General features: G+C 56.5%; 3 protein-coding genes across 5 annotated transcripts in view; 2 read left to right on the top strand and 1 right to left on the bottom strand.

The window, feature by feature from the left end:
- Positions 1-1,453, top strand: part of SNX8 (sorting nexin 8) — a 37,594-nt gene extending 36,141 nt beyond the window's left edge. For all 3 annotated transcript variants that reach the window (XM_068968026.1, XM_068968025.1, XM_068968024.1), the window contains exon 11: positions 1,087-1,453. In XM_068968026.1, coding sequence (XP_068824127.1) covers positions 1,087-1,197 — 111 coding nt within the window. In that variant the 3' untranslated portion in view covers positions 1,198-1,453. The remainder of the gene's footprint in view (positions 1-1,086) is intronic.
- Positions 1,454-3,261: 1,808 nt separating this feature from the next.
- Positions 3,262-9,181, bottom strand: NUDT1 (nudix hydrolase 1). Its single transcript, XM_068968784.1, has 4 exons — positions 9,119-9,181; positions 7,599-7,764; positions 4,208-4,353; positions 3,262-3,947 (listed from the first exon to the last, which is right to left on the bottom strand). Exons 2-4 carry the CDS (start codon positions 7,748-7,750, stop codon positions 3,775-3,777), a joined length of 471 nt encoding a protein of 156 aa, XP_068824885.1. The 5' UTR covers positions 7,751-7,764; positions 9,119-9,181; the 3' UTR covers positions 3,262-3,774.
- A 54-nt stretch (positions 9,182-9,235) lies between these two features.
- Positions 9,236-18,023, top strand: MRM2 (mitochondrial rRNA methyltransferase 2). Its single transcript, XM_068968914.1, has 3 exons — positions 9,236-9,267; positions 11,287-11,576; positions 16,865-18,023. Exons 1-3 carry the CDS (start codon positions 9,260-9,262, stop codon positions 17,299-17,301), a joined length of 735 nt encoding a protein of 244 aa, XP_068825015.1. The 5' UTR covers positions 9,236-9,259; the 3' UTR covers positions 17,302-18,023.
- The last annotated feature ends 83 nt before the right edge of the window (positions 18,024-18,106 follow it).

Below are 18,106 nucleotides of genomic sequence, written 5' to 3'. Positions count from 1 at the left end.
AGTGCACAGAACCCAGGACGAGAGCAGAGAGGTGGGGTGTCGCTGTGAGGGGCGGGAGGGGCCCCGCCAGCTTCCTGCCCGGGGCCGGGGGTCCATGCCACCAGGGGACCCCGCAGCCTGAGGTAGCCTGGCCCGTGCTGTCTGAAGCAGCTTCTCGGCTTCTCAGCACTACGGTGCTCACAGCGGCCGGAGGCCAAAGTCCCTTCCCACCCGTCCCGGTCGTCAGCTCTTGGCTCCAGACGGGCTCACGGCGGTGGTCCGCGTGCCCTGTGACCGGCGTGGAGCTTCCTTTGCCCATTTCCCATAGTTCCTGGTGGCCCTGGAGTTCGCTGGGGTGCCCGGGGCACCCTCGGGCACAGTTAGGGAACTGCACGGGCGGCTGAGGCAGCAGCAGGACGCTCGGGCGGGGGCGGGGCTGCATGGTGGTTAGACCTCACAGGCGGGTCCGGGCGGCTGGGGGACCGCAGGGCGATGGGCAGAAGGTGGGCAGGTCGCCTGACGCGGCCCTGCGTTTCTCCTCCGGGGGTGACTCAGCCCCCGTCTCCAAACTCGGGGACTGGCCACACCGCACGTGCCCCAGGCCGCCCTGCTCTCTCTGAGCAGCCCGTGAGCCGCTCTGCCCAGTGCCCGCCTCAGAGCCCCCTCGCCCTGCGCTCAGCAGCCCCTGAGCCGCTGTGCCACAGTGCCTGTCTCAGAGCCCCCTCGCCGCACGGCTCCCCTCTTGCCCGCGCCCACGGCCCTGCCCCTGCAGGCCGCTGCAGGGCCTGGGAGCCACGGTGTGGCCGCCCGGTCTTGCTTTGTTTCTGCATTCCTTTGGTGGGCGCTGTTCTGGCCTCGCTGCAGAGCTGTGAGAGGGAGCGGTCCAGCGCTAAGATTTCTTCAAGTCCCTTACAGGGCGTCCTGTAGGCGTCTGTCCATGCGCAGGGGCAGAGGAAGCAGCCCCCGTGGCCCCTGTGGGGGGAGCTGCAGGGAGGGGTGGGAAGCCCACTGCCCGCCCTCCGGCCGCTCGGGGCCCGTGGGCGCGGCTGTCTGTGGTGCGTGTCCCCCCGGCCACCCCCCAGCTGGCCCGCCCCTCTCCTCCCGCAGATGAGCAAGGTGTGGAATGACCTGCAGCCCAAGCTCCGCTGCCTCTTCGTGGGACCACACGGCGCCCCGGCCCCCCCGAGGCCCCCCCAGGACGGCCCGTCTGCTCACTAGTGCTGGAGGGCTCGGAGGCAGCTCGGCGCGCTCACTAAAGCCTCTTTTCCAACGGTGTGTCCCTGTTTGATTCCCTCGGTTGGCGCCCGCCCCCACCCCGAGGGCTCGCGTGTCGGGCTGCAGCCCCCTGTGGAGGGGCCGAGGGTCCAGGTAGCCGTGGCTCCCCTCCCTCTCGGGCAGCAAGGCTGGGGCTGCGCGGGCTGCCCTGCCCATCCTGGCCGTGCTGTGGCGTCAGCCTGGTGCTGGGAGCGTGTCAGTCCCTGGAGTGGCTTCCCCCACGTTCCCTGAGGGGCAGCCTGGCGGCCCTGGCCTGCGTGTGCCTGCCTCCATGCCCGCATGTGTGCGCCCGCCGGGCTGGGGCTGGGGAGACAGAAGGACCGCGGTGTCCGGAGGCCCGGGAGCTGGTGCCCCCGCCGTGGGTCTGTCCAGGTTCAGATGGCTGCCGTCCCTTCTCAGGCGGGCCGAGGCTGGCCTCGCAGTGAGGTGCGGGCGTGTCTGCTGACCTCTCGTCTTCAGAGCAACGGGCTCCCCTTCCAGCCTCCCTCCCGCTCGCTCCGGCCGGGTGTCTGAGACCAGCGGGGTTGTGTCCGCCTGGGGCAGGGTGTTTCTGCTCTGGAACCCGCCTGCCCCCCACCCCTCACGGCTCTCTGTTCGGAGGGGGCTTGGAGCAGGGTGACTGCAGGGGAGGGCTCCTGAGGGTCTCCCAGGAACACATGCCTGGTTTGGGGGCTGCCCTCCGTCTGAAGTCCGCATGCAGGGCCCGGAGGCTCGGGGACAGGCAGGCGTCCCTGACGAGCTGACACACGTCTGGTCCAGGACACGCTGTGTCCTACCTTGGCCTGGGCCCGCCACACGTGGGTCCTGCCAGTGCCCCCAGAGCACCCTCGGGGGTGCGGGCAGGCGACTGCACCCCTGGCCTGAGCCCCCCACAGTGGACACGTGTGCCTTCCCGGGCTGGACTGGCCAGTCCCCGGCGGACGAGGAGGGGCCGTCCCTGCCATTTGTTCCTCTGGGCTGTCGTCTGCGTTTTGATTTCTGTGGAAACAGGCGCCCACCACCCTGAGAGGCTCTGTGCTGCCCCGCGGGCCGGCCCCCAGGCGCCGTGTCCACTGGAGTCATGGAGCGTGACCACAGGCCTCTGCCGTCCCTGCCCCATGATGGAGGCCCCACCCCAGGGCCCACGGTGGGAGCTGAGGGCCCCAAGGCCCTGGGCCAGCGGCACAGGTTGGGGGGAGGGACTCCCCACAGGGGGCACCAGGGCGAGTTCTGGCAGCAAAGACTCGAGATGCTGTTCCGGGGTGACCCCTCCTGGAGGACTGGCCCCCACGTGGACACCAGGAGCACACACTTCTTTAGGGGCTGCGGGGGTGGGGTTGGGGGTGCTTTCTAGCCCGCGTCCTCCTGACCGCAGGAGAGGCGGCGTCGGGAGGTTGGGGGGTGAGGGGGGCAGGCTGTGTCCCCCTGCCAGCAGCTGGGCACGGAGGCGCCTTCTCTCTGGAGCCCCCGCCCCTCCCCAGGGCTGCTGCTGAATGCAGGCTTTCTGGTCAGTGTTGCTGCGGGAGAGGCTGCTCCCAGCTCGGGGTCCCCACACCCTCTGCATCCTTCCTGGTGCCCAGGCTTCCCTCGCCCCTGGGGAGACCTGGCCACTCCTGCGAAAGGACGCCGGCTCTGTGGGCTCGGCGGGAGCCCCACAGCCCTCCCCGGCCGCCGCGGGCTGTGCCTTCAGGCCACGTCCCTGCAGCCTGTGTCCGGTGGGCTCGGTGTAACTCAGCCACGGCCTAGTCGCTGGGCGAAGCCGCGGAAGGGGGACAGAGACGGGGCCAGGGTGCGGGCTGTGGGGGCGCAGGCCGGGCGCGGCTGCCGGAACTCAGGGCGGCCCTGCACCTGAGGCCTTCTCTTTTGCTTTCTGCGAGTTGGTTTATGTATAAAGCACTTTACGAGGCTGCAGGAATCAATGACCGCCCCATCCAATTAACTGGAATTGTTTACAAATGAGTTACATTCTGAGATTTTTATCAGTGAACTTACGGGAACAGCTATCATTAAACGTATTTATAAAAGCTGTGTCAGGTCGTGAGTCTGTGTGTGATAGGTGGATGACCTCCCGTGCCCCCCAGGGGTCTGAAGCCAGAACGGGAGCAGCCTGTGTTGGGGGCGGGAGGGCGGCCAGCTGATGGCAGATGAGACGAGGTGTGAGCCCTGGGCACTGACCGCCGCTGTTTCCCCTTACCTGGGGGGGAGGGGAGGAGATGGCCCCTGGCGCACCCCGGGACCCCGCACACATCCACGCGGCCTCCCGTGTCGGCCAGCCCCTCGCCTTTGGGCCCGTGTCTCTGCCCATCCTTGTCCGGTGATGCGGGTCACAGCCCGGCACGTCTGGCGGCTTCCCAAGGACAGGCTGGGCAGGTCACGGGGAGGCCTGAGGGGACATGTTGAGAAAGCCTCATTTGCTCTTCCGTTCAGTCAGGCTCCAGATGAGGCCCCAGGGGCGGGGGGCCTGAGGCCTTGGGCAGGGGGCTGAGGCCAGGGCGCGGCCAGGCAGGGCTCTCGGGGTCCGAGGGGCAAGCCGGCTCTGCCCTAGATGGCGTCCACCTCGCGGAGTGTGTAGTCCAGGATGGTGTCCTGCCCCTGGAACCTGAAGTAGCCGCGGAACTTCTTCCTCTGAAGCAGCAGCGGGAACCAGTAGCTGTCGTCTGGCCACATGTCCCCGAAGGGGATCTGGTCCAGCCGGAACCACTGCGGGCGCATCTCTGCAGGGGACCAAGAGGCAGAATCACCGACGCTCGCCCGGTCCTCAGCCTGACTCTCTGCGAGGGGTTCACTGAGCTACTGTGCGCGAGGAGACTGGCATCCTTTGTTATTTCATCCAGGCGACTGGACTCCTTATTTTACAGGAGAGGAGGGAGGCTCAGGCCCTGGTGTATTTCCGCGCCTGCCCTTGGGAGGGGAGGGGCCGGGGGCCGCCCAAGCCGGCCCTTCACTGCCTGCCTCTCCCAGCCTGGACACTCACCGTCGCTCTCCACGGGCGTGCCCTGGACACTGTCTGTGCAGAAGACGTGCACGTCCATCAGCTCGGGGTCACCCACAAACTCGAACGTGATCTGGCCCACCTTGTGCAGTGCGCCCACCGTCAGACCGCTCTCTTCCTGCAGCTCTCTGCGGACAGACGGGCGGACAGGAAGTGACAGGTAAGGTGCCTGTGTCCACGTGGAATCAGAGAATGGAGCTGGGTGGACGGAGGAGTGGACTGCACGTGTGTGGCCAAGGGGTCGGGTTTGGGGCTGCTGTTTTGGGGCGCCCAGACGTGACCCCCGCCCCCAGCTGAGCACCCGGGCGCGCCTAGTGGCAGCCCCAGCCTGGCCCCGCGTGGCCGCTCGGTGGTTCCACGGGGTGAGGGGGCCCGCACTAGAGCTGGGAGCCCCCACCGGCCCGCTCGGCTCCCCATGCAGCCGGCGGGCCCTGAGCCGAAGCCTGCCTGCCCAAAGGGTCCCGCTCTGGCCCGCCCTGCTTGGAGCTCCGCGTCAGGCCGCACGTTCCTCTCGCCTCCTTCCCAGAGGAGGGGTGGTTTTACCTCTTTTCGCCGAGGAGACACCCCTGCCCTCCCGCTGAGACCAGCCGGCTCTCGTGGCTCCTCTGAACTTGATCACAGGGGATGGGCTTTGGGCCGTCCTCGCTGTGTTGTCCTCAGGACCCTTTTCTCTCCCTGCCCCCCACCTGTGCTGGGGGGAAGGGCCAGGGGGCATCGCCACACCTGAGCTCACAAGCCAGCTGATTCACGAGAGGAGACAAGGGTGCCCCCTAAACACGAGTGCCTGTTTCACACTCCCCTAGGCCGTGTACGCGCTGTAGGCAGTTTAGCAAACACACACGGCCTGGTCCCCCAGCAAGAACCCCTGTGGCCATGGAGTCTTCCCTTCGGGCCTTTCTCCTTCGTGCACCCCTTGGCAAACTGCAGACACAGCACCGAGCCTGGGACCGGTGCTGCTCACGACGCTGAGCAACGTCCTGCACCTGCAGGAACTCAGCCAGCGTCTCCGCCGCTGTGCATCAGAGGATAAACACCCCACCGGTGCATCGCGAAACCTTCCTGAGAGCACCCTCAGGCACGCCCTCTGCCGCCAGCCCTCCCCAAGCCTTCTTCTCGGCATCCGGGACAGCGCTTTTTGGAGGGTCTGCTGTGGGCTCTGGGGGCTCACAAGCCCTGCAGCCGTGAAGCTCAGCACCTGTGTCTCCTGTGAGCGACTCTCACTTCCCCACTGCTCTGAATTTATTTCTGTGGCTGTAAAACCGTTCTAATTATGTCTGACCTTTTAGAGCTGTAGGTTAAAAAAAGGTCTGTTTAAGCTCTGATCTCGGAGTTCTGTTAGGAACACAGTGCATAATTAACTTCCTGTGCCCATGACTAGGAGTCAGGGAAACCGCTGTGTCCATTAAAGACGCACTGGGTTAAACGGTCGCCTTCCTGAGCCGACTCTGCCCTAACCTCCCTGTGAGGCCGGGAGAGGAACTGGGTCCACCTGCTGCCGTTCAGTGCGGCCGAGTGACGTCTCGAGAGCTGGAAGCTATTCACTGCGATGATCAATCAAAATTAGACACTACCTAAAAAATGAGTGTTTTTGCTAGTGGGGTGCAAATGGCTCCCCAATTAGACGTAATAGAAGCACTCCGTGGGGCCTCCCCACCTCCAGCAGCAGGCTGGCGGAGCTCATTTTTAAAAATGTCACTGACTGATTCACTGTTTCAACTCATTTGGGTTCATCTTCCCTGAGTCCGTGGCGGGCTATCAGTCATCTCCTCGGTGTCAGAGCCAAGGCTCCGTTTCAGGCCTGGATAATCAGGCGGCCAGAGATGACACTGTTCCAGCTCTGCTAACGTGTCTGATCGCATCTCTGGGATGCTCCCCAGACGGCAGGCAGGGAACAGGACGAGTGACGCGTTAAACTCCCGGTGGGAGCGGGGCGCTGGGGCAGGACCCTGCCGTCCGGAGCCTGCTGCGGAGCCTGGGGGCCCGCCAGCTGTTCCTCCTCCGGCCTGGCCTGCGGGAGGTCTCAGCACCACACTCTGCTAGTCACCAGCTGTGGGAACACTGGCCAGGCCGGCGGGCCTGCTCCACACCCAGAGCCCGAACCTGGCTGCGAGGCGCCGCCGGTCCCCAAGTGCCAGCAACCCTCCCCCAGGGGGAGAATGCATCTTCCTTGGGGCTCAGGTAGTCCCCAAGTGTGTCCTGCACACAAGACAGAGCCAGCCCCACAGGCCACCTGAGTCTGCAGGTGAGTGAGGAGCACACGTTAACCCTGAAGTGGTGCCCACCCCGGGACCCCGAAGGGCAGAGCACCAGACGCCAAGGCTGCCAAGACCTTGCTCGTCAGAGCAGGGCAGCCAGGGAACGGGGCCTGAGGAGCAGCTACACGCGTGTGCAAGGAAAGAAGCCAGAGCCGCCCTAGGGGCCGGGGGCTGGCAGCAGAGTTGGGCGCATGGCGGTGTGGCCTCGTGGGGCCGGTCTCAGCCTGTGCTCGGGCATGGGAACGTGCCACCTGTCCTGCCTCCCACCTGCAGGGGCTCCACAGTCCTTTGTCAGAGGTGTCCTGACGCAGGGCGCAGGGATGGGAAGGGGGAGTTGGGCCAGACAGTGTGGACACAGTGGACACAGGGTTATCCCCACGAGCCTGAGGGGCAAGAAGACAAAGAGGCTAAAGTCTGGAGGGCTGTGTGATCTCCGGCACTGCTGTGTCTCTGGGGTTCAGGTCTTTCCCACGTGAATGTAGCTGGTGTCGAGGAAGAGACTGTGAGTGAAAGACCCCAGATACGCTTGTCATCAGCTCCCCTGAACCAATGAAGAAGCTGAGTGACTGGCCAACCCCTTGGCTAGAAAGAGGAAGCCATGACTTTTCCACCCAAACCACCACCGCACGGCAACAAGCCAAGGTGTACCCAGCCCGGACCATGTGCCAGGCCCTGTTCAGTCCTTACGTTTATTTTCTCGCTAAATCCTCACAACAATCCTAAGAGGTAGTTGTGGTGGTGGTTTAGTTGCCAAGTTGTGTATGACTCTTGTGACCCCATGAGCTTTGGCCCGCCAGGCTCTTCTGTCCGTGGGATTCTCCAGGCAAGAATACTGGAGTGGGTTGCCATTTCCTTCTCCAGGGGATCTTCCCGACCCAGGGATGGAATTCAGGTCTCCTGCATTGTAGGCAGCTTCTCTGCTGACTGAGCGCCAGGGAAGCTAAGAGGTAGCATATACTGTTATTATCCCCACCGTGCAGATGCAGAAATTGAGGCTCCCGGATTCAGCCTGTGCTCCAGGGCACGTGGCTCTGAGTGGTCAGAGGTCTGGCTCTACAACTTGAATCCTTGCCCCCTGCGCAAGCTGGCTCTGCAGTCAGGCCTGCCCCTCCCCTCACCTCTTGGCCCCGTCCTCGACGGTCTCTCCTTCTTGAACTTTGCCCCCGAAGCCGTTCCACCGGCCGGCCCCGAAGCCGCGTTTCTTCATGCCCAGGAGGACTCGCTGAGGCTGCAGCACCAGGACCAACGTGTAGAGCCTTGAGGCGCACATGGTGCCCTTGGGTTCTGTGAGGAAGGCAAGGGGCTGGGTCAGCTTGATTTGGGTGTGGACAGGGTGTGGGTGGAAGCTTGAGCATTTTGGGGGCCAGGGGCCGGGTGGACTGGAAACGCACGCTGGAGAGCAGGGAGAGGCCCTGCCTGACGTGGCAGGTTTTCTGGGTTAGATGGAGACCTGGCCCACGGCCCAGCGGCGGCAGCCCTGGGCCCTTTGCTTGCTGGGCCGATGCAGGTCAGGCAATGGCCAGGTTGTCCCTGCCTCTCTCCTTAGCGCAGGGCTGTTCTTGCTCCTGTGTCCACCTCTGAGCCCACCTGGCATGAAATGAACCATGCTTTTACCCAACGGTTCTTGCGTCTGGCTTTTGCTCTTGGCCTTTTCATTATGGGGCCTTCTGGCTACTGGGTTCCAGTTTCTGCCTCTCTGCAGTAGCACACCCCCAGATTCCCAGGAAATGTACGGCTCTGACACTGGAGAGCCCCCAGCGAGGCCTGGCCAGCTCTCCTGCTGGGACAGGTGTTCACATTCTGCTCACAAACATTGCTGCTCCGGGACCTGGTGCTCGGCCTGTAACACCACTCCTGCCCGAACGTGTGTGTGTGAAGGCCCTGCAGGGAACGTCTGGTCACTGCTGGAGACATGATGGATGCCCAGGACCGTGCTCCCTGTCCATCCATCCTCATCCCGGTCTGGGGCCCACACGGAATGAGATGCAGGATTCAGGACCAAGGATGCTCCAGGGAGGTCACGGTGTCCGAGAATAGGGACCGAGGCCTGGGTCCCTGTGCTGGCCAGCAGCTCCTGCATAAGTGGGTCTCTGGGTCCAACCTCTCTTTAACATGCGGACTTTGTGATGTTGCTGACCTGTAAAGGCGCAAAGCCCTGACTTCCTAAATTAATTAGGAATCTCTGCTGTCAGTTATTAGGCACCGATCATATACTTTCCAAAACGTATTCCAGTTAACAAACCCAACGACCCTGTGAGCTGAGACTTGGCTTCTCCGCTTTCGGCCAAGCAGACAGACGCTCAGAAAAGCGAAGTCTGACAGAAAGTCAAACACCAGAGCCAGTACCGAACCCTGGGTCCGCCTGCTGTTGAAGTACAGTTGGCCACAGCTCTTGGCACTACGGTCAGGCGGGTCCGCAGAGAGCCCACCTGACGTCAGGGGCCGGGCGGCCCCCTTTCTCAGCAGAGTGGCCTCTGAACGGGATCACCGGTCCACTGCGGCCCGTGACTAGGGTTTAAAGAGACTACACCCGTCGGGTGCCAGGCTCGGGCTCCCGTATCTGGCCGTCCGTGAACGGCCGCCAGCTGCCTTTCGGCGGGACCCAGGCCCATCTCGGGCGGCCGCATCCCCTGCTCACCTGTGACCTCGCCCCCGGACTCCCCCAGGCCCCGGCCCTGCGCGCGCCTTTCGAGCCCACGCGCCGCTTCCGGGGGCGTGGCCTCGGGCCGGAAGTGAGGCCGGTGCTTCCGGTGGCGGCTGGCGGAGCGGGTCCGTGTCCATGGCGCGGTGAGCGGGGAGGCGGCTGAGGTGGGAGGGCGGTGCGCGCGGCGGCTGGCGCTCAGTGGGGATTCATGGAGCACCTACTGAGGTGTGCGGGAGGCGGAGTGGCCAGACGGCGGCCCCGTTTTTCGGGTCCGAAAAGGGGCTGGTCCTGGCCCGGAAAGGGGACGGGCAGCCCCCGCGACGTGACGAGAGGAGGCCTGCCGAGAGCGGACCGGCCGAGGCCCCGAGGAGCGACGGCGGGCGGAGGGCTGCAGAGGCCGTCAGGGAGAGGGGGCGCGCTGCTGCTGGAGGTGCGTGTCGCCCGCAGAGCCCCGCGGGCCTGAAGCCTGTGTCTCGGAAGCCAGAGCCCCGTGTGGCTGGCCCCTGGTCGTGCGGGCGCTGGCGGTCAGCTGCCCACCTCGGCTGGACCCGGGTCCGCTGCCCGCTGCAGTCCTCGGCGCCCAGGACCGCTGCGCCCTCTTCCTAGAGACGCCTTTCGCCTTTTGAAGGCAGCAGTTCAAGAGTATTGTCTCCAGATCTTTGTCAACATGTTTTTGCCTGGGAGCCATGGGACTAATAATAGTTTTTTGTTTTCTTTTTGTCAGAAGAAAAGAATGTAGATACTTTGTAGGGTTGTTCTGAGAGTTAAAGAGATAACCCATAGATAACCCATGGCAGTCGATAAAAGCCCCACTTTCTAAAGAGGCTTGAAAATTGCCCTTCTAAGTTAATACACAGGGTAAGTTCAATTTTATCAAGAAATGTGACAGGTTGGTCAGACCCTGTGCTGCCTGCCAAAGCGGTGGAGGTAAGTTAGGCAAAGGACCTGTCCGCGCGCGCGAGAGAGAGAGAGAGAGAGAGAGAGAGAGAGTCTGTGTGTCTGTGTGGCAAAGGACCTGTCTGCGAGAGTGTGTGTGTGTGTTTAAATTTCTTAAAGCCCAATGAAAATTTGTATCCTGTGAGAAGGAATGTTCCTTTCATGAAAGTTACCAGTATTTTCAACCAGTATTGGGAAAACTTTGGTTGACACAAAGCGACTATCATTACTCTCTGAGATTGTCTTCTGAAGAAAACTTCAGGAGAGAAAAGCATCTCTGACCACAGAGGAGAGGCCTGCTGGATTAGTTTGCTCAGGCTGCTGTAACCAAGCACCCCAGGATGGGTGGCTGAGAGAGCAGAGATTTACTGGCTCAGTGTCTGCAGTCTGGAAAATGGAAATCAGGGTGTCAGCAGGAATAGTCCCTGAAGCCTCGCCTTGACTTACAGACGGCCGTCTTCTCTCTGTGTCTTCCCGTGGTCTTTGTCCTGTGTGTGTCTGCGTCTTGATTGCTTCTTATAAGGACACCAGTATTGGATAGAGCCCACCCATTTACCCTTTAAGGTAGTGGTTAAAGAACCTGCCTGCCAGTGCAGGAGGCATAAGAAATGAGAGTCCAATCCCTGGGTTGGGAAGATCCCCTGGAGAAGGAAATGGCAACACACTCCAGGACTCCTGTCTGGAGATTCCCATGGACAGAGGAGCCTGACAGACTACAGTCCATAGGGCTGCAGAGAGTTAAGACACGACTAAGGTGTCTTAGCACACACACACAGGACTTTACCTTAATTACCTCATTAAAGACCAGTCACATCTTGAGGTACTGGGGGTTAGGAGTTTACCATGTAGACTTTGGGCTTCCTATGTGCTGCTAGTGGTACAGAGTCTACCTGCGAATGCTGGAGATATGAGACAGGGTTGGATCTCTGGGTTGGGAAGAGGCCCTGGAGAAGGAAATGGCAACCCACTCCAGTATTCCTGCCTGGAGAATTCCGTGGACAGAGGAGCCTGGCGGGCTGCAGTCCACGGGGTCTTGGAGTCGGATGACTGAGCACACCTGCAGACTCAGGGGATGTGGTTCGGCCCAACACCTTTGTGGCGGTAGCCTTGTCAAGTCGCCTCTCCCACTTGGGCCGTAGTGACCCAGCTCTAAAAATGTGCGGGTTGAGCCTGGGGCCCCACTGGCCTATGTGGTGCCAACCTGCTTGCTCCCTTTTCCTCACCAGGTCCTTGAAACTGGTGTGGGCTTCCCTTCAGTGTCAAAGGTTCCACACCGCTGGGAGTCGCTGCAAGAGCCGGACTGGCGCTGAGCACCTGTGGCTGATGCGGCATTTGAGGGACCCGTTTGTGAAAGCTGCGAAGGTGGAAAGTTACCGATGTCGAAGCGCCTTCAAGCTCCTGGAAATGAACGAGAGGCACCAGATCCTACGGCCCGGCCTCCGGGTGTTAGACTGTGGGGCTGCTCCTGGCGCGTGGAGCCAGGTGGCCGTGCAGAGAGTCAATGCTGCGGGCACAGGTGGGGCCTTCCGAGCACTGTGGTTGAGACGCAGGCCGGCCGCCCTCTTCAGGGCACACAGGGCAGCCAGGCTGCTTTGAGAAAGCACGTGCTTCTGCGTGCTGGTTTAGTAGGAATGACACGAACCAAACACTGGCATTTTCAGAATGAAAGAGGGAGGTAGGAAGGGGGAAGGAAGGTGAAGGTCACCTGCGACCACAGCACAGAAGCGTGTAGGCAGACGTGGTGGGTGTCCTGGGCCTCTGCTGCTGATGCGTGGCCTCAGCAATGAGCTCAGACGGCCGTCTGTAAGTCAGGTTTCTTTCCTCAGCAAAGAAATCGCTCTGCGATTTCCTCCCTTGACATACTCCCTTGGCAGGACAACGGAATCAACCTGGGGTTTCCTGGAGTTGCTCCTGGGGCTGCCCAGGCAGCCCTCGTGGCTCTGGACGCTCCACTTTGGCCCAACTTGAGAGACTTAGTGCTTATCTCTTATAATATTTGGGGGTTTTAACTAAGATCATATATATAAAAAAGTTGCCTCTGACTGATAGATCAACCGACTACCCATACAAAGTAGAAAATGACGCCATCCATTTAAACAGCTGCATACTATCCCAGATAATGGTTATACTGTTGGTATTTAGCCAGTTTCCTCATCATGGGCATGAAGATTGCTTTTGAGTATTTTGTAGGTGAGCGGTGCTAAGGTAACAATCCTTACCACTTGCATTCCTACTGTAACTTCTGAGGGGACCACCTGTATTGGCAGGTCACAGAGATCTCTCCCATATACCTTAGAATGGGTGTGTGTGCCCATCTTCCTGATGAGAAAATTGAGATCTACAGGAGTTTTAGTGACCTGCTGAACCAGGCATGCCACCCCCTGGGTTTTGTCATCAGTCTCTTTAATCTGGGTAGGATGCCTCAAGGAGGTTTCAGTTCAGTTCAGTCCGGTCGCTCAGTCGTGTCCGACTCTTTGTGACCCCATGAATCGCAGCACGCCAGGCCTCCCTGTCCATCACCATCTCCTGGGGTTCACTCAGACTCACGTCCATTGAGTCCGTGATGCCATCCAGCCATCTCATCCTCTGTCGTCCCCTTCTCCTCCTGCCCCCAATCCCTCCCAGCATCAGAGTCTTTTCCAATGAGTCAGCTCTTCTCATGAGGTGGCCAAAGAACTGGAGCTTCAGCTTTAGCATCATTCCTTCCAAAGATATCCCAGTACTGATCTCCTTCAGGATGGACTGGTTGGATCTCCTTGCAGTCCTAGGGACTCTCAAGAGTCTTCTCCAACACCACAGTTCAAAAGCATCAATTGTTCGGTGCTCAGCCTTCTTCACAGTCCAACTCTCACATCCATACATGACCACAGGAAAAACCAAAGCCTTGACTAGACGGACCTTAGTCGGCAAAGTAATGTCTCTGCTTTTGAATATACTGTCTAGGTTGCTCATAACTTTTCTTCCAAGAACTAAGCGTCTTTTAATTTCATGGCTGCAATCACCATCTGCAGTGATTTTGGAGCCCCCAAAATAAAGTCTGACACTGTTTCCCCATCTATTTCCCATGAAGTGATGGGACCAGATGCCATGATCTTCCTTTTCTGAATGTTGATCTTTAAGCCAACTTTTTCGTTCTCTTTCACTTTCATCAAGAGGCTTTTTAGTTCCTCTTCACTTTCTGTCATAAAGGTGGTGTCATCTGCATATCTGAGGTTATTGATATTTCGCCAGCAATCTTGATTCCAGCTTGTGTTTCTTCCAGTCCAGTGTTTCTCATGATGTACTCTGCATATAAGTGAAATAAGCAGGGTGACAATATACTGCCTTGACGTACTCCTTTTTCTATTTGGAACCAGTCTGTTGTTCCATGTCCAATTCTAACTTGCTTTCTGACCTGCATACAGATTTCTCAAGAGGCAGGTTAGGTGGTCTGGTATTCCCATCTCTTTCAGAATTTTCCACAGTTTATTGTGATCCACACAGTCAAAGGCTTTGGCATAGTCAATAAAGCAGAAATAGATGTTTTCCTGGAACTCTCTTCCTTTTTCCATGATCCAGTGGATGTTGGCAATTTGATCTCTCGTTCCTCTGCCTTTTCTAAAACCAGCTTGAACATCTGGAAGTTCACGGTTCACGTATTGCTGAAGCCTGGCTTGGAGAATTTTGAGCATGACTTTACTAGCATGTGAAATGAATGCAATTGTGCAGTAGTTTGAGCATTCTCTGGCATTGCCTTTCTTTGGGATTGGAATGAAAACTGACCTTTTCCAGTCCTGTGGCCACTGCTGAGTTTTCCAAATTTGCTGGCATGTTGAGTGCAGCACTTTCACAGCATCATCTTTCAGGATTTGAAACAGCTCAACTGGAATTCCATCACCTCCACTAGCTTTGTTTGTAGTGATGCTTTCTAAGGCCCACTTGATTGCACATTCCAGGATGTCTGGCTCTAGATTAGTGATCACATCATCATGATTATCTGGGTCGTGAAGATCTTTTTTGTACAGTCCTTCCGTGTATTCTTGCCACCTCTTCTTAATATCTTCTGCTTCTGTTAGGTCCATACCATTTCTGTCCCTTATCGAGCCCTTCTTTGCATGAAATGTTCCCTTGGTATCTCTAATTTTCTTGAAGAGATCTCTAGTCTTTCCCATTCTGTTGTTTTCCTCTATTTCTTTGCATTGATCGCTGAAGAAGGCTTTCTTATCTCTTCTTGCTATTCTTTGGAATTCTGCATTCAGATGCTTATGTCTTTCCTTTTCTCCTTGGCTTTTTGCCTCTCTTCTTTTCATAGCTATTTATAAGGCCTCCCCAGACAGCCATTTTGCTTTTTTGCATTTCTTTTTCATGGGGATGGTCTTGATCCCTGTCTCCTGTACAGTGTCACAAACCTCATTCCATAGTTCATCAGGCACTCTGTCAGATCTAGGCCCTTAAATGTATTTCTCACTTCCACTGTATAATCATAAGGGATTTGATTGAGGTCATACCTGAATGGTCTAGTGGTTTTCCCTATTTTCTTCAATTTGCGTCTGAATTTGGTAATAAGGAGTTCATAATCTGAGCCACAGTCAGCTCCTGGTCTTGTTTTTGTTGACTGTATAGAGCTTCTCCATCTTTGGCTGCAAAGAATATAATCAATCTGATTTCGGTGTTGACCATCTGGTGATGTCCATGTGTAGAGTCTTCTCTTGTGTTGTTGGAAGAGGGTGTTTGCTATGACCAGTGCATTATCTTGGCAAAACTCTATTAGTCTTTGTCCTACTTTATTCCGCATTCCAAGGCCAAATTTGCCTGTTACTCCAGGTGTTTCTTGACTTCCTACTTTTGCATTCCAGTCCCGTATAATGAAAGGACATTTTTTGCGGGTGTTAGTTCTAAAAGGTCTTGTAGGTCTTCATAGAACCGTTCAACTTCAGCTTCTTCAGCGTTACTGGTTGGGGCATAGACTTGGACAACTGTGATATTGAATGGTTTGCCTTGGAGACGAACAGAGATCATTCTGTCATTTTTGAGATTGCATCCAAGTACTGCATTTCAGACTCTTCTGTTGACCATAATAGCTACTCCATTTCTTCTGAGGGATTCCTGCCCGCAGTAGTAGATACAATGGTCATCTGAGTTAAAGTCACCCATTCCAGTCCATTTTAGTTCGCTGATTCCTAGAATGTCGACGTTCACCCTTGCCATCTCGTTTGACCACTTCCAATTTGCCTTGATTCATGGACCTGACATTCCAGGTTCCTATGCAGTATTGCTCTTTACAGCATCGGATCTTGTTTCTATCACCAGTCACATCCACAATTGGGTATTGTTTTTGCTTTGGCTCCATCCCTTCATTCTTTCTGGAGGTATTTCTCCACTGATCTCCAGTAGCATATTGGGCACCTAATGACCTGGGGAGTTCCTCTTTTGGTATCCTATCATTTTGCCTTTTCATACAAGGGGGTTTAGAACAGTTTAAAAACATTTCTTACAAGCTCAGTAAATGTTTATTGTTCAAGTGAAGGAGTCTGTCAAAAACTTCAGTTCCCTTTCCCACCACTGAGTCTATCCACAGACTTCCTAACGACTGATGTTAGAGGTTCCTGTCCCCCTAATTGCTCTTCAGGAAAAGCAGGAAAACAGCTAAGTTTAACCTGTAGGAAGAGGTGGGAGAAGCAGAGACTGTGTACATAAAATGGCCTGGGTTCTTTTACTCCCAAAAGAAGTTGCAAAAATGCAACCAAAGCCATTTGCTTTTAGAAGGCACTTCCTGGGGCTACAGTACATGGGACGTTAAAGGACCAAGCACAAGTGTGTAAAGTGGGAGGAGAGCTGTCCCACTCTCAGGGCTGAAAGCAGAGTTTTCGCCTTTGAAAAATGAGGTGCCCTGCAGAACAGCTGGACTTCTTATCTTTAGATAAAGATCAAATACCTGCCCCTCAGCCGCAGGGCAGCCTCTTTACTAAGCTGAGCGAGCTCTGAGTCTGTGACGGTTCCTTTGTGGATCCACCCTGGTGTGTAAGTGGCGCTGGGAGGGGCTTCGGGAGGTGGAGGCCAGGGCAGCGGCCTCGTGGGCAGGAAATCCCCTTTCAGATGAAGTGAAACTAACATCTTTTTATTTCACAGCTGGTGTCACTCAGACATGGGCCGAGTATCACTTTTTTACCTTATGTAGCATCTGTCCACTTTCCCTGTTTCTTGGCTTGTTTCTAATAGTTTCTACGTTGAAGGAAAGTGGAGTAAACTGCAGAATGGATTTGTTGGTTTAATCCGGAGGCACTTTGTATAATAATGTGTCCTTCTCTGTTTCAGTTTATCAAAAAGACTCCTCAGAGTTAAGAACCCTTTTCACGGATAGCATGGCTCGGAGAGTGAAATGGAGTCAGAGGTTGGAGTATCAAGGCCAGGGTGTGGCCCCAGGTCTGCCTGTCCCCTGGGACAGTCAGGTTGCCTCTCCCAGCCTCAGTTTCCTCAGATGTAGAGGGAAGACCACCACTCCCCGCCTGCCACATGTTTTTCTAGGAGGAAAACCCTGTGTCCCCATTTTTGCACAGTAGTTATTTTTCTCGGTCCTGACTTTTACATATATGTATATATATATATATATATATATATATTTTTTTTTTTTTCCTTTAGTCTGTGCCACGCAGGATCTTATGCCCCACCTAGGGATCGAATCTGCCCCCTACATTTGAAGCACTCACTCATCGGACCGCTAGAGAAAGTCCCCTTTACCTCTGTTTTATTATTTTGTTACATTTACTTTCTGTGGGATGCTTTTGCCGTGTCAGCGAGTGAGCACCTTCACCATTTCTTCCTTAGACCCCAGGGCTCCTGTTGGCTTTGTGCTTGGGGTAGATCTTCTCCACATATTCCCCCTGGAAGGAGCAACGTTTCTGTGCCCTGCTGATGTGACTGACCCCAGAACCTTCCGGAAAATCCAAGAGCTGCTTCCTGGTGGGAGAGCAGATGTGATCCTGAGTGACATGGCACCCAACGCCACGGGGATCCGCAGCCTCGACCACGACAGGCTCATTAGCTTGTGCTTGTCCCTTCTGGACATGGTTCCAGAGGTCCTGCATCCCAGGGGGACTTTCCTCTGTAAAACCTGGGCTGGAAGTCAGAGTCATCGGTTACGGAAGAGACTGACTGAGGAATTTCAGAACACAAGGACTGTAAAGCCCGAGGCCAGCAGGAGAGAGTCGTCAGAGGTGTACCTCCTGGCCACACAGTACCGGGGGAAGCCTGCCAGTCTGTGAAGGCCTGAGCCCTGTTCCGCTGTTCCGGCTCTTCACTGCAGACGCAGCTTGAGCTCTGTCCTGAAGCGTGGCTGGGGAGGTCCGAGCTGGATCTAGGATGCAGCATGCAGAGCACACGGGGGACCTGTTTTTAAGACAAAACTCTAGTCACTGTTCACGATATATGACTATATGTGATTAAAAAACACGATCGCTGTAATACGATTTGTGAAGAGGAGTTACCGCGAGAAAGAGACAAAAGGATGAAGACTGGGATGCATAAGAACACTGAGGCCGAGAAACACAGACACCTTTACAGAATTTTCTCACCACGGTTAGTACGTTACAGAGGCACTGGCTTCCACCATCGCCGCAAAACCACCCCCAGGTTTCCAGGTGTTCTTTTGGATATACAGTGTAATGTGGAAAGATCTGAAGCTGCAGTCTGGGGATTTGTTTCCATCTCTGTGGTGAATGATCCGGAAATACTTCAAGCAGTGAGAGCTCCTTAGGGAAGACATTTGCTATGAATTATGGATGGGGGGCGGGCAGTGTGAAACTGGGAATGTTTCTATAACACGCCAGGCTCCAGAGACTTAAAGGTAATAACCAAAGTAAGCAGACACATGCTGTCTCCTTCCTTTTACTCTCTTCCAGGATTTCCATACTTAAAAAAAAATTGATTTCTTTGAAACCATTTTCTGGAGGAGTGGTCATCCCTTGAGTATATTGACTGTTATGATGATTAAATCTTGCCTATTGAAAACAAATGCGCAACCTAAAAAGCTGGGAGTTGTTTTTATTTGGCAGATAAAACTGGGGACTT

This window comes from Capricornis sumatraensis, chromosome 3 (assembly GCF_032405125.1).
Source record: "Capricornis sumatraensis isolate serow.1 chromosome 3, serow.2, whole genome shotgun sequence".
Lineage (NCBI taxonomy): Eukaryota > Metazoa > Chordata > Mammalia > Artiodactyla > Bovidae > Capricornis > Capricornis sumatraensis.
This window is presented reverse-complemented; position numbering and strand designations above follow the sequence as displayed.